The 16,640-nt window shown below is 34.7% G+C and overlaps 1 protein-coding gene across 2 annotated transcripts in view; it reads left to right on the plus strand.

The window, feature by feature from the left end:
- LOC124406193 (sodium-dependent dopamine transporter) overlaps positions 1–16,640 on the plus strand; it is a 132,506-nt gene that overhangs the window by 29,522 nt on the left and 86,344 nt on the right. For both annotated transcript variants that reach the window (XM_046881546.1, XM_046881545.1), the window contains one exon: positions 15,027–15,161. In XM_046881546.1, the coding sequence (XP_046737502.1) occupies positions 15,027–15,161 (135 nt within the window). The remainder of the gene's footprint in view (positions 1–15,026; positions 15,162–16,640) is intronic.

Below are 16,640 nucleotides of genomic sequence, written 5' to 3' on the forward strand. Positions count from 1 at the left end.
GTAAGCAATTCTCGGTACGCCGGTAACGTAATACAGAAGACTCAGGCTATCAAGAATAGATTCAGCCGAAGTTCGAAACATTAGTCATGTTTTTTAGATCGAGTACTTGACACGTGAATCACCGCGATTTTTCTGTCAACCATTGCACAATATTGGCTGGTTACTCGTCGTGAGATGGCCTATATTTGGTCTATATTGTGTAAATATTGAGCCAGCAAATATTAAGTTTTCAGACCAAACCATCCGTAATTTAAGGGGTTATGCACACTTGTAACGGGCGAAGCGACGTGATTTTCTTGATGTCTTTTCGACAAGATAATGAATGTTCATTGAAAAACTGTGAACAACATTGATTAGTACATGTTTTCATATACTTGCACAATTTTTTTAATTGAAAAATGTTTCAAAATATCGGAACTACAGGTATATTCTAGGAGCGCCTTTTTTTAAGCATCAGTTGCGGTGGACGTCATAACTCAAAAACGGTTCGTCTGATATCAGAATGTGAAAAGATTTTATTAGTATATTGCATTGGCTTGGGCTTGAACGAAGGATTTGTGAAAATTTTGATTTTTAAAAAAATGGCAACAATTTGAGCAAAAAGTTATTTTTTAAGGTGCGGAATTTTCGGTTTTTTGTTATGAAAATTTTTTTTTTGCAACAAAATTTAAAATCCTTCGTTCAGGCCCAAGCCAATGCAATAGACTAATAAAATCTTTTCACATTCCGATTTCAGATGAACTGTTTTTGAGTTATGACTGCTTGGTAAGAATTGGCGGATCAACTTATTGCGAAGACTTTGATACGGATAAATATGATTTTCTGTTTCTAAAAATTGCCTGATAGGGTTGATGCGAGGGTTGATGATTTTATTATATCAAACCGTTTTCAAACGTTTTGCAATAATACCGACCGGTAAAATTTTATTGCATTCATGAAATGCTTTCAAAATGTCACGCAAGTAGATTACTGTCTGAAAATCAATTGTGTAGCTCCAATTTACCCAAATTTACTTATAAAAATGATTTTCGGACGCGGTGCTATGATACATTTTTTTTTAAATGGTCTCCTAGGGAGGCGCAACGATATTTTTGGCTTTTCAGGGCTATCATCTAACTAAATTCAGTAAATCAGACGTTTTGCTATGATACAAGTTGGCTAAACTTTATGACATTTTTGCAAATGTGCTCATGTTAGACACAAGGGGAAAAATGTCTGAAAATCGGATTTTTTACTTCAGAGTCATCTAAACGATCGATTCTATAAGGTTTTGTCTTTGTGGCGATGATACAAAAATTTTGGTAACCAGCTTTGTACTATGAGTATTTGTTAAATTGATCTATTCGTCAGCAGCGCTGACTTTTGTAAAAAATCAAACATACTGGAACTGTAAACAAAAACTTGTGAAAGACGTGTTTCGTTATAATAAGCTTCAAAATTATGGCCAAGATTCGTTCGATTTTACTCTATGATAGCTCATTTTATTTTCAGAAGATTACTTTCTGTACCCCGATGGGAAACTATTTTTTATAACCCGGTCAGAATCGATGAACATTTACTTTTAAAACATTGAACCGATATTGACTCAACACGGTTCTTAGGCCTCACAATGATAATGCAAAGTTTTAACTTATCGCTTTCACTTCAAAAGTAAAGGAAATCGTTGTATTATTTTTCAACAACTTCGTTTTCATAACCAGGCGAGCAATACTTTGAAGCTTAATAAAAGATAACTATATAACCTCGTATATAAATAATAGATCTACCGTCGACGATAGTTTCAATAAAGTAAAACGAATCTTTCTAATCATAGAACTTTTTTTTTGCCAAACTCGAAATCAGGTTTATTCAGGTAAGTGATGGAAATGTCACACAGAGTTGATGATTCGTTTTCTCAGGTAAATTTTTACACCTAATGCAGCGCCGAAAACCGTAGAAAAATCAAAGTAATATTAGGAAGTTTTTGAATTGTGAAATTTAGAAATAACGAAGATATGGAAAAATGCATACCTTTATTTCTTCAAAATATCAATTTAAATTCAAATAAGAAATCTGAAATTTCAAAGACTATTTTTACGATCTGTAAAGCGTTTTTTCGAAATTACAAATGTATTTTTGTTGAATATCTCTACAAATATATGATTCTCAATTATACATTCATCTACCAAATTTGTGGATTTTGGCCTTTTTTTGGTCTCATACATCTTTCACGTTTATTACAATATTTTGAGCAATATTAAGTCAATTTTCTTGTTGGGGAGCTTCTCTTTTTTGGCCATTTTTTACTTTCAGGAACGTCGTAAGTGGATCGTTCGTTGGTGGCAGTGAGAAGGAAAGGATCTCAGGTTGATCTCTCCGGTTTTGATCTAGTTCATATATGTTGTAGTGTATCGAAAATTAGGTGAGAGGTACTTTTTTTATCCACCATACAGTTGAGCATATGCCAAAAAAATAAGTTTCGCATATTTTCAAAACCTTCCTTGTGAGTCTGTTCGTGTCTTGTCACTGTGCAATTTGGATTGTTACTCTACCAGTCGGCCATCTGATTGCTTGTTACATTTCCATGCGAGGAATGCAAACTTTCATTAGCGTTTTCAGTGCACAAGTGACAGAAAATATATATTTTTATTGTGAATAAGTTTAGTTCCATAGTGTGGAGTGAAAACAATGAATGAAATTTTTTCCTTTGAATTTCTCAAACTACCGACGTTAAAAAATAATGATTCAGAAGAGCGTTTCACGTTTTTTGTAGAGTAATCTTCATGATAATCGTAAATCCACCGTAAAATTCGCATATTTGTCGAAAACCTGATATTTTAGATACACGGCTAATTGACGGAAAAAATATTTAAATAAACGTGAAAAATGTATGAGACCAAAAAAAAAAAGTCTTGAGGTCATCTACAACTTTGGTGGATGGATGTTTTGACAGGAATCATATATTTGTAGACATATTTAACAACAACGCATTTTTACTTTCCTAAAAAAGGTTTACAAGTTGTAAAACAGTGATTAAAATTTGAGTTTTTTTATTTTAGTTTTTTTGCATTTTTCATCATGCTGGAGCGATTCAAAATGAAACACTGGTATATAAGCTTGTTATAAACTATTACATTTGCAACGCATGGTATAAGGGATCCTCCGAAGTAAATTAAATCACCGAAAATATCGATCGTTGTACTATTACTCTGTGTCGTTGGACTACCAGGATAAAGATGATTATTTCTTGAGCTGAAAAAGTCGTGATATTTTAGCGTCCCAGTCGTTGGTGACTGTTTGGCAGTGCTGGGAGATAGATTGACGGAGGGACTCAATCCCACCAAATCCTGCAAATCGTTTTACGAGCTCCCTGAATTAATTCGTCGTTCTACTACTTTCATATGTGTATAGCTGAAGGTATAATATTACAGCAAATCTGGTGAGTATTATACGTGTATTATTTATGATTTAGTACGAATCTTTGGGGAGTATACAACAAAAATAAAAAGAACAACACATTTTTGACCGATTCAAAAGTGGTCCTGAGATCAATTTTCTGGTAGAGTGAGCCTGAAGACCCAGAGAGGGTACGAAGTTGTTAAATTGCATTTTTTTATTAATCAGACCTCGTCATTTTCAAGCCCTCCCCTCCATCTTTCTCTCACTTAAGCCGTCATTAAATTGACTAACAATTACAGTTGAACAATCCATTTGTAGGATGTTCAGCATTTCATTTGTTTCGGAATAGGTCTTTTAACAGATCCCTTTCTGAAGAGATTTTTTCAATGCAATATATTTTTGTATTTTCTCAACATTCATGGATCTTTTATATTCATTCATTTGAATATGAGACAAGACAAACAATTCAGAAAACATGCACCATTATAGTTTTGGAGCCAGGGAACTTTTTTTGGAATTTATTTTCGCACGCCCTATTTATAATAATTTCGGGTCAATTGATGATTTTTTTCAACAGATCGACAGTCTAGTTATTGATTTCCGATGGAATCGATGATTGAAAATTACAAACTCAAGCTACTTATTTTCGCAAGGATGAAACTTGTTGTACTAATTACTAATAGCCTAAAAATTCATAGAAAAGCAGTCTGACTGGTTTCTGGAGTTAGGAAGTCAGTTTGGCAGGTTTATTTTATTCACCGTGAAATAAACGAATCTACATTAACATCAGAATATCGTTAAATGTAAAAAGGGATATTTCTTCCAATGACCATTTATTTTTGATTTAATACAATTCTGATACATTTAGAAATGCACGAAATAAAAAAGGAAATTATTTTTTTTCTTTGTATCTTATTCTGCGACTTATTCCGCGTCCACCTCCTCTTCTTCTGCTTCGTCCAGCCATTATCGCTCGCGACGTTATCTTCATCAGAATAATTTCTGGTGTCGTCCAACATCATCGTCATAATCGTCTGCTTTGATATAGTTTTTATCATTTTTTTTTCAAAATTTGTTAACCTAAGTAGAAAGCAAAATCGAACTGCTTACCTCTTTCGTTTGCTGGAACAGAAAATTTATGTATCTTTGTAAGACATACATAAGGTCTGTACGTGAATTTCCTTTAATTAGGTATTAAAAAAGTATTCACGTATTAAATTATCAAGAAATGTAAAAATTAATTACTCCTCCTATAAATTTGCGTGATAGCTGACTTGAAAATGTTATGTCTGGCGTACTGTCACTCGAATTTTCCATCTTCTTCGACCACCTATTACCTCTACCTGCTAACTTTACCTGCGTTAAGCTGGCACCGCCACAACGGAAAATCAAAAAACTAACTATACCATAATTTTAGGCTCATTTTAGGCTAATTAAATTCCACAACGCCGAATTTTGTGCTCTTCAAAAAACCGCAAAAAACGGTGGTGGTGCTAAGTTGACGTTAAGCCAGCGCCGCCACGCCGAAAACTAATGAAGGGTGAATAATTTTGAAAAAAGGATGACATAGGAATTTAAAAAAAATATACTCAAAATTCCTTATAGACATTGACCACAGGAGTAAAGTAGGTGAACGAATGGGAATTTCGGGACGTTCAGGGACTCAAATTGTTGGGCGAATTATGGGCTCTTCAGATATGAACCGACTATTTTTGGGCATGACTCCAAATAGAAATAACAAAAATTTTTTTTTTACATCGTATACGGATTTTTTTTCGTCATAGGCATATGAAAGCCCATAAAAAGCCTATTATCCCAGGCCAAAGCCAAATTTGATACCCCTTTTTTTCCAGTGTGATGATTCTGGCTTTTTTCGATCTAGCACCGCCACAGATTTTTCAAAAAATGATGAAGCCCAAAAATCGGGATTTGGGCCCATACTTCCCATGTGGTTGAAAAGTAGATTCTCCAAAATGGCGGTTCCAGGTATATAGCTGAGCTTATCTCGTATTTATCGAGAGCGTGAAATTCGCGACTGTGGTATACATATAATCAGCCCCAAATGAGCCTTCAATTCCTACATAATAATTCTTTCGAAACTCTTCTTCTTGTTCTAGTTTTGGTATAGTTAGGCTCAACGCCGGCACTGATACTGTTTTTTTTTTTTTTTAAGTACCTTCAATCATAAAAATTCCTCAGAGTAGCATTTTATGAGTCTAAAATGAGCCTGAAATTCTCTCGTACTCGTATCCTAGAGATTGTTCCTACTTTGTTAGTTTTACGCATGGTGGTGTTAGGTTAACGTTAACCCAGCGCTACCACAGGTTTTCTCGGTTCGTTCAAAAGCCAAGAATTTGGGACTACTGTGTATGTTGAGCCTAAAATGAGCCCGAAATTGTTGTGTCATCGCTTTTCTGAAATTGTTTCCGCTTCCCTAGTTTTCCGTGTGGTGGTGCTGGCTTAACGTTACCATAGCACCAATACTATTTTTTCTTCGCTTTTTTCAAAAGCACGAAATTCGGGACTAGTGCGCATGAAGAGCCTAAAATGAGCCTAAAATTCCTACGTCATCCTTTTTTCAAAATTATTCACCCTTCATTAGTTTTCGGCGTGGCGATGCTGGCTTAACGTCAACTTAGCACCACCACCGTTTTTTGCGGTTTTTTGAAGAGCAAAAAATTCGGCGTTGTGGCATTTAATTAGCCTAAAATGAGCCTAAAATTGTGGTATAGTTAGTTTTTTGATTTTCCGTTGTGGCGGTGCCAGCTTAACGGAGGTTCGTTATCACCCTTATTCGGCTGGCTCTATTCTCCACTATTCTGGATTCTCACCCTTGTCCTGCCCTCATACTCTTTACTCCAAAACACTTTTGGTCCAACTTTCATCAAGCAGACTTTCCGTCCACGCTTTATCAAGTACACTTTAATTCTAACGTTCGTCTAATCTACCTTTATTTTTCTGTCCAACCATCTCAACATCTAATTTCAAGTCCCAATTTCATCTATTCTAAAATCCAGTTCGTTTATACGTTTGATCATTATAAAATGTTCGAATGAAGAACAAGTAATTTAAATTTACGCGCTTTAAGTAAACACTAAACATTTAAAACCGCTTCATAAATATAACGTAAACGTTTGACCCCAGGTCTCGCAATCATCAATATCAAGTGATATTGATCAATCAGTATCAAGTTTAAAATCATTTCAATCTGGCTATGTTTTAAATTTAATAAACGTAAATTTGACTCGTATATCTCTTGAATTTGGGAATTTTAATTAATCTTCGAATTTGGAAATCCTCGCTGGCATTAGACTCAATAACTTGATGACGACCAATTATTGATTCACGTCGAAGAAATCACAAGAAACTATCTCATATACGGAGCTGCTGGGCCACATCTTATTTTTGGAGTTTTACCAAGTTAAGTCACATTGATGAACAAATTTTAAGTGTATCGTGCCACTATTCGTTCAATCATCATTCTGATTATGATTAACATTTGTCGAATGTCATGTATTCAGTGTATAGAGTTAAAGACTTGCCCCAATTTAGAATCATTCGTTTCGAGTCAATTGCTCAATTTAGAATCGTATAGAATAGTATTGATCATTAATAATTTTTATCACGAAGCGTATTTTAAATAAAGTGTGAATGTGAGTGCATGATTTTTCTTTACTTTTTACAATTCAATCGATCTACCTTTCTACGAATTTCTCCATTTACCTTTTCTGGAATTGTTTGATTAAACATTTTTCACATAAGTTGTGTTCCTTACTCATTGAATCATTTGATATCCCTGTATTTATTCAAACATCCATAAATTCGGTTTAAGGTTTGGATACGTTACAGGTGAACCCCAGAAGGTAACGTTACAAGTTCAAATCCCAAATGACCATTTTTCATGTCAATTATGTATGATCTTTCTCCCATAAACAACTTTCTGCGTGGCATTAGATTTCTTTTTTTTTTTACAAATATCAGGAACTTATGTGCTTGAAGGTTCGACCGATTCTGCACTTGGTTGACCTTTCCACTGATATTGATACAACTTTCAGCCTTAATTTCGTCATGTTGTGTTTTCGCATAGTTGATCAATTTTGTTCCACCGGAGTTACCTTTGGTACTTACTATCTGCAACAATTTGAGTTTTTCATGTAGCTCGATTAAGCCAAGCTCCAGGAATATCATAATAAAGTCTCCATCACACTTTTAATCATCCGTTTTCATTCTGGCTTTAGAATTGGATACCAAATTCGTTCGGGCGCAGCTCACTGGAATTTTCTTTAGATCGACGGGCAAAACTCTATTTATATCCGAAACTCTAAGCAAGTAAATTCTTTGTGGATGAAATTAAATAAATATTAGTTTGGAGTATTCAGTTACTGAAGTGAAGGTTTTGTGTACCATTTGCTCTGTCTCGTCAATTGATTATGCAAAGATAGATTACCACACAGTTCGGTCGGTAATTATTGTCAGTGCCACGAGTATTTTTTAGTATCATTCTGAAATAGACTGTGAAATAAAATTCAGTAAAAAATGGGAAATCGTGAGGAATATTCGAAATCAATACATTTGCGAGTGGCCATACAACTCCTGGCCTTTAAATATATTGTTTGAGACTCTATCAATTAGTCATAAGTTATGAGCCACGCTCGGAACTTCTAAGTTTTGAATTTGCTTCAGTTCTGATTCACCTTCATAAGATTCCGAGCCAAAAACAGGACTCCATCTGGTCGTAATTCCGAGATAGAGATGTTCGCTAAGATAAGAGAGCAGAGTAAGTAGATGTGCATGCATGGATTGTATAGGTGAGGAAAGGAAGGTCTTAGGGGAGAGATGAAACTCACGGAGATGTAATTGCTTCCTAATCTCTTGAGCGCGTGCTTTCGCTTGGAAGATGATCCTCCGATTCAGTTCAGTATTTCGCCTTCTATCATCCTTCTCCAGTCACGAAGCTAAATCTTACTTGATTTCATTTGATTAAAGAAAGCAAAGGCGATTTGAATTTTTTCATATACATTTTGTAACTCAAAATAATGTACCGACCGAAATTAAGATTAAACAGACATTCAAAAAATTTAACAAAAACATTTTATTCATTTTATACTGTGGTCACAATATCGCTCTTGTTGTTTTTAAAATATTCTAATTCACTATAAGTAGAACCTAATTATTAATCTGGGATTCACATTTCAGCGAATTCGAGGAATCCTAAGTAGTTGAAGTACGAATAGCAGCAGATTAATTTGTCTTTAACATGAATTATAAATGGACGGACTTCGTGTTACGATGTACTATTTGCAATCATACGACATTCGGTACTTTAACAAGTTTTTATTATTATTAATACTAAGATTATGTTTATTACACTTATTCAACTTGACTACGCTCAGTAGAGAGTTTTGAGATCGTACTTGTTTTTAACGTGTTTGTAAAAACCGTTAACAGGAATATTTCTGTCATCACGTGTATTATAGTGCAGCATATAGCGCACAATATATAGTTGGATAATATATTGCAGACACAAATATCACGAATCTTAACAGTGATAGAGCAGTAGTAGTATCACGGACTTCGATCTATTTCTACGTTTTTCTTTTCTTCGCTTCCATTTCATGATTTCCAGAGGTTTGATGGCCCAACTTTAGTTTCCTCTGTCTCAAACATTGTTGAAGATTAAACTGTTGTCTTAAGAATTTAATCCAATATCTGCTTCATCGTCTTTTCTTTTGAGGAAATGCCGTTCTTTAGTGAAAAGACTTACCCTAGGAGCAGGAAAATTATCAGAGAATTCATTCTGTTTGGAGAAATTCCACACGAGGGCAGAAGTTTGGGGTACAAATCACATCATTTGTGATCAATTTTATAAGATTCTGTATATAATAATGTGGCTCGTGATCCAAACAGTGAGTTAAAATTCATCACTAAGGTTCAATTTTGCGCAGGTCTTAGACACAAGTTTCTAATACCTGATGCACATTGTTGTTTAAAAATTGGTGTTTAAATCAGTGTTATTGTACTATTTATTGTTATAACCTTCGATTACATGTAATTAATACGGCCGCAACTGTAATTAATTTTAAGATGATTGAAGCTCGTACATTTATTCTATTGTCACTGCACTTCACCAGCGATTTATACCCAAATCGATTTGACGAATTATTGAGAATGGATTTTGTTGTGATCCACAGGATCTTTTCCTATATAGTAAATAATAGAAATCCGGTATTTGAGTCAACAGTTTACAAAAAATTCTCTTACATGTTTAAAGTCACTGCGTTTGAAGTGTACAAAGTCACTGTAAAAAGTAGACAACATTCTTACTAAACCTAAACCTGTTTCTGTTTTTATTTTATTAATTTTTGTCCAAATTATAATGTAAAAAGCAAGCTTATGAGAACCGTGATCTGATTTTTAGTAAGAACAGCTAAATTTAATAAGTTTGTTGTCTACTGTATTTTCAACAAATTACAACTTCTTAAAGGTAATAAATTGAGAATTTCTTGTCTCCCAAAGGGAATCTTAAAAAAAATATTAGTATAATAATGAAACAGTACGAAAAATGGCCACCTGATTTTGCAGTATTGTGCCTGCTCAAGATTATCATTTTACATCATCTCACCTAGGGTATTTGTTGGTTCTGTGGATTCCTATCTTTCATATTTTTCACAATTGATTAAAATTCACTTCTGAAGTGGAGGCTGATAAAAAATTACTTTTGTCGTCGTGTCTGTGAAAAAGCACGATGGCTCAGGAATGACTGGAGTAATACAAGTAGGGTTCTTGATACAAATCCCTACATTAACGGCACAGTTCCAAGACTTAAACCCTTTCTAGAACATCCAGGGCGGAGGGGGGGGGGGGGGGGTTATCCCCACTCTGACTTATTATCGATAGTCGGAAAAAAGTCCTCCAAATTACCATGGTTCTTATACTCGTGAGATAAAATGCGCCCTACGTTACCATACTGAACCCCTAACATACGCTGAATGTTACCATAGTTTTTAATCTTATTAGATAAATTGTGCTCTACGTTACCATGCTCATCGAGCAGGATCGAGAAACTGTTTTACCGATTACAATCGCGAACCCTCAACCGTTCAACCTCGAACCTTCGCACGTGCCAAGTTGAGCTTCCTAAAGGTTCCTTTGTAGCAATGTTCCTTCATCGTTAGTCAGGTTTGGGAAGATTCTTTCATTTGAAGGTTTCGAGGGGAGGTACAACGCCGGAAAGCCTGCAACGACTCTGAACGAATTCTCGGAATTTGGACTCACAAACAGTTCGTTCGACAAGTTTCGACTTAACGTTGAGAGACCTGTGTTCGACGGGTTAGTTTTGACTTGACGTCGACAGGTCTGCGTCAATCTGCAAGCGTCTGACGGATTTCGGTGCTCCGTTGAATTCTGGAAAGTTCAGGAATAACCTACGAGTTTTTTTCTATATCACGTGGAATTGGGGTACATTCTGCAAAGCAAACCTAGAAAGAAACAGAACTACAAGAGCGAATTGACATATTCTTTAAAAACATGGAATGAAAAAAATTATTCATCAAAAATCTCAGATCAACGAAGTGGTCAAACAGTTGGAACGTTTGAATTTTAATAATAAATAAAAATCAAGAAGTTAAGAAACTGTTGACCAAATGACTTTCACCAAACTCAACAAATTTGGTAAACTGAAGGAATTTCTACTCATGAGGAAGCTGTCAGACTTGGAGCTCTTCAAAACTTATCGAGTCACAAGTATCCGGAGAATACAGGCACGTTCGGATAACGGGTGACTGCCGATGTGGATGATATGTACAGCGTTTTCCTCCCGGCACGGATGGTGGGGAATTTGAAAAAGTCATGAAACTCTTGTATTACCTGATACTGATCATTTAAATTTCATACTGTCAAATAGATAAAATAAGAAATCAAAGGTTTTTTGTATTATGTTTATATATTTAATGACGCTATATGTATATTGTAACGCTAATTTTCTTGCGTTCCCAACGTAAAGTAATCGTCTTTACGATAAAGAAAAAATAGCATCGAAGTACGTAAAAGTGCACTCTTACGTCATAGTACTTGAAAGTGTGCTTTTTTGTACTCCACTCCGTGAAAAAACTTGAAAACCACACTTCTTTACATAAAGTATCAAGTGCACCATGGAGGCAGTCTTTTTTACCGCGCGTAATTATAATATTTGTCTTCGGTTTGAGCTCACGCTCGCTTATAACTTATATTACAAACTTACACTTGGTGTGATAAGACCTACTTTGCCGCCTTGGTGCACAATTTACTATTATGATTCATTTACAGGCGTAAAATTAAAAAAAAAAAAAAAAATATGCCATTTCATAACTCACAACACGTACAGTCCAATGTTTTAATAGGGCTGCAATAGTTCGATTTTCCAGGAATTGGAGGCCCCCACCAGTTACCTTCACGCGAGCATCGCGTCACGAAAAAATCGCAAACTCTCTCAGTGGGAGAGTCTCTTCTGTACGCGTGGATACATTGTTTACATCGGTTATACTTCCATTTCATTTTATATTAGCCCAGAAAAATACTTGTCTGTCAATATTTTATTAAGACATCCGTTTTTTTTTTTGGTTTTTTTCTTTGTACGTAATTATTCATATAAACGTTTTACATGAAAGATGGAAATAAGTGTGTTTATGTGGTAACAGAAATGACAGAACCATTGCAGTTTCTGTGCAATTCTAATGAGAGAGTTGTGTTTCAAATATAAATTTGGGCCGGGGATTGGAGGATAGCAATCGAGTACGAAAGCGGCTCTATTAAAAAACTGCACTGTGATATAAAAATTTTCCACCCACTTCATGAAGCGGTGTGAAAAATAATAGAAGTGAAAAAGCGCAGTTTTCGTAAAAAATGCCATTTTTCGATCGAAATATCTATAAATCCTGATGTGATGGAAAAACGCACAATGCTATCATTTCCAGTGCACCAAAATACGTTCGAAATACACTAACTCCTGCAGTTAGCATTTTCTCGCCAAAAATTTTGCTGACCAGTGTAATAAATGCTAAGTTGAAAATCAGTGTCAATGAAAAATTTGTCATGAGATAATGCTTCGATTTACATTTCTATCATATCGATGGTTGCACTAATAAGAAAGTTTCATCTCCGGAGCAGAAAGTGAAACCATCTAATTCCCGTGCTTGTACACAGAAGACGAAAACACCCGATTTTAATCGGTGGAAGTACGATTTTTCGTAGGGGCCCCACGATCAAGAAACTCTTGATCGAAATAATCTAAAAAAACTGATGACCCCTTCGGTGACCGACTTTAGTGTCCCGGATGAAAATAACCCACACAAAACTATCCCGTCCTAATTAACCTTAAGCGGAATGAACCAGTAAAAAATAAGCCGAACAAGGATTACCCATAGCTAAAATAACTTGAACAAAAAATTTAGGTATGTAATATTTCTTATCTGTTTGAATATTTTATTAAAAAATGATCAAATATTGACTAAGCATTGAATCAAATCAAATCAGATGAGATCAAATTGAATTGAAACAAATTGAAATTAATAAGAGTAGTAAAAAACAGCAAAATAATAAAATGAATCAAAATTCGAATATATTATTGGCAGTTTATGAAAAAATAATTGTAATTAATATCTCATGTTCATGAGTTTTTATTTAGGATTGTTGAATGTCATGGATTATTATTGCGTGGTTATTTTATCCTAGTACCATTATTTGTTATTTCTTTGAGTATTTCATGAAATCCTGGGTTGATTTAGTTTGAGTTATTGTTGTTTGAGTGCTTGTTTCAGGGGAGTTTGGTGATAGTACCATCTTTCGAAGGCGTATGTGCACTATGTAGAATAACAAAACAACCGAGAGGGGCCAGGTAGTATATTGCATTTTTTCGTTCGGTTTGATATGGAAAGCTCCATAACAGCGGATTAGTTATTCATTGCTGAGCGTGAGACCCGGGTTAGAAAAAGTGAGGGCCTCTTATGTGGGTGCTAAGTACAACGGCTGTGATGTAGTCGCACTCGGTGTTCGACGAATAAATGACCCTGTATTTATGGGACGGTTTCTGTAACTTCATTTCGCTGCTTTCAGATGTATTGCTTCAAATTGATAAGAGAATACGTCTCTGCGTGTACTTGTATACTGAACGAAAATGACAAGCAGTACTAATTTTTACGTTTCCCCAGAAGTTGTCTTGACTTACACTTCTCAAGTGTTACATTCTTGTTTCCACTTCAGCCGCACGTGAGTTTCAACTAGAGTAGCACTCTGAATTCTACACCTTGTAATTACTAACCTGTAAAAGCTTGACAACAGAGAAGTGGAGAACGATTAAAATATACCAGTTTATAATGTACACTGATGTACCTACATAACATACATACTTATTAGGGTGGGTTAAAAAAAAAAAAAAAAAAAAAAAAAAATGCACTCTAGTTAACGTGAAAATTTCGTTCAAGATGATGAAAAACAAATTCTGGTAAGGTTTGAGCTTATCGTGATTTTCGATTTCCCATTTGAATAACACGAGAAGTTTTTTATTTTTTTTTTAAATTTTATTGCGTTCTAACGAATTAGCGTGTTTAGAAATCAATACATATTCCTGTGAGAAATTGAACGATTTACAAAAAAGGTTCGATATGATTTTTTGCCAATTCGACTTGTTTAAAAGTTATTCAAGGTTGAAGTTCAACCTCAAACGATATACGCTGACTTCCACAATTTTTTTTATATTTTATCACGAAATAATGGCTCAAAAACATGATACATCATATATTTCGTGAAGTTCATCAAGTGGTCTTTGGTAAAACTCGATTTTCCTTACGATTATTAGTATTTTGTAATAAGTTTGATGTTTCGAAAAGGAAACTCGATTTTCCTTACGATTATTAGTATTTTGTAATAAGTTTGATGTTTCGAAAAGGAAAGTCGATTTTCCTTACAATTATTAGTATTTCGTAAAAATTTTGATGTTTTACCAAAGACCACTTGATGAACTTCATGAAAAATATGATGTTTTATGTTTTTGAGCCATTATTTCGTGATGAAATATAAAAAAAATTGTGGAAGTCATCGTATACCATTTGAGGTTGAACTTTAACCTTCAATAACTTTTAAACGAGTTGACTTTGCAAAAAATCATATTAAACCTTTTTTGTAGATTGTTCAATTTCCTATAAGAATATGTACTGATTTCTACAAGGCGTTAATTCGTTAGAACGCAATAAAATTCCAAATAAAAAAAAAATTCTCTCGTGTTATTTAAATGGGAAATAAAAAATCACTGTGAGATGCCTTTTAAAGTTAATATTAATAGCTCAAACTTTCACAAAATATGTTTTTCATCGAACGATATTTTCACGGTAACTAAAGAAAAAGTTATTTTTTTTATTTTAATCCACCATTTATTTGTAATACTTATGTGGTGTATGTGCTACGTCCATAATTTGCAAGTATACAACTCGACAGACTGAGACACTTGGGCGTATAAACGAGTGATACGATATCACGAGATACATAAAATGATTTCAATTCCGTATACCTGATCATGAGGCACATTTTATGCTTTCACGTCGTTATACCACTTAATTTGATGAACATTACTCAATCATTAACTGCAGCAGTCTCCATTCCGTTGATTTAATTTGCAGGGGCATTTTTAGTTCCATACTGCATCATGCTTGTGGTTGGAGGCATCCCTCTATTCTACATGGAACTCGCTTTGGGACAGTTCAATCGCAAAGGAGCGATTACTTGTTGGGGCCGCTTAGTACCACTTCTTAAAGGTAAAGTATCAGTATTTGATTGACATTTTTATATGCTTGAGAATGTATAATGATTTAAAAGAGCGATTCGATCACCAATCAATATTAACATAAGTGATCGGTAGAAGAAGCATGCATTAAGAATGTGTAACAGTTTTACCTATATCGACTAATCGTACAGTCATGTCATTCTTTTTTTTTGTTCATTTTAATATTTCTTCATCAACGAAAAATCGAGGCTAAAAAGTTATATCTGGAAACTTATCAAAATGATATATGATTTTCGCTGGATGTGTTACTTGCCTTTTTATATATGACGGGTTTAAATACGTAACAACAATGCCCTTAGTTGCAAGACTTTTCACTATTCTGGAAGTACCTAATAAGGAATAAATGCGATGTATAAATACCATGTTCGTGCAACATTTAGGTCAGGAAAAAGATATACTATTTTTAATAATCTTGGCCAGAATAGATGGAAATTTGTTTGTTTCGAGCGTGGGCTTCATTACCTCCCTACGAAGGTAATGAGCAATAAAATAAAACTGAGTTATTTTGTTTATCAATCATTGTTCTTATAACTAATTCGTATAAGTGAAATCAAACATGTAACATAATTATTCAATTTTGCCCTATACATGCAATTGTTGGAAAAAGTACTCTGTATAACGGGGGGGGGGGGGGGGGGGGGGGGCTGTTACCACCCCGGGGAAGGTGATGACGCAGTCGTCTTTGACACCCTCGATTCTGAATTGTGCACCGTCATCTGGACCTCGGTAGGAATGCCCATTCCCCTACCTTGCTGCACAATGTACTATTATTTATAAATCTTAAAAAGATAAAACCCAGATATCACCGAAAAAACTATGCATTTTGTCTCAAGGACACTTTTCCGTGTACTCATTTTTAGATATGATATAATTCTTGTTTGCATTTGTTAGTAATTGTGTAACTTTCTGCCAGGCAGCTAGTTTTTTTTTGTTTTTATAAAATGGTAGTTTTGGAAACTTTGATTTTCGATTTCTTTAAATTTGGTTCTTAAGGCCGTCGCATAATGATGGTTAAAGTTAATCGCTTGTGAGGACATACCAGGGACGAATTGAATTTGAATACTGATTTTTTGAAGAAACTCCAACTCACACCACAATTCAATGCTAATTTTAAAGATGAATTCCTAAAGTCAGTTTACTTCTGGCTGAATTTTCCACCTTTGGAAATCTTTGAATTTACCTTTGAGTTACCTGTTATTTACCTGATTATTTCGGTTTGCGGGCGGCTCTGGATGCTCCGCAGCGACTGGACACGAGATGAACTGCTTCATAATCTCTATGTTTCTGATAAAACGCTGTTAGAGTATTGAGTAGAGTTAGAAGGAGATTAATTAATTTGGCTTACAATTTAGTTCAAAACACAATAACGAAACTTTATCCAGAAATAACTGATTCAAGGTGGTAGCAGTGAACGTAGTAGTAAGAAAGAAAAAATGTTGTTGTTTAACAC

This window comes from Diprion similis, chromosome 5 (assembly GCF_021155765.1).
Source record: "Diprion similis isolate iyDipSimi1 chromosome 5, iyDipSimi1.1, whole genome shotgun sequence".
NCBI classification, from domain to species: Eukaryota; Metazoa; Arthropoda; class Insecta; order Hymenoptera; family Diprionidae; genus Diprion; species Diprion similis.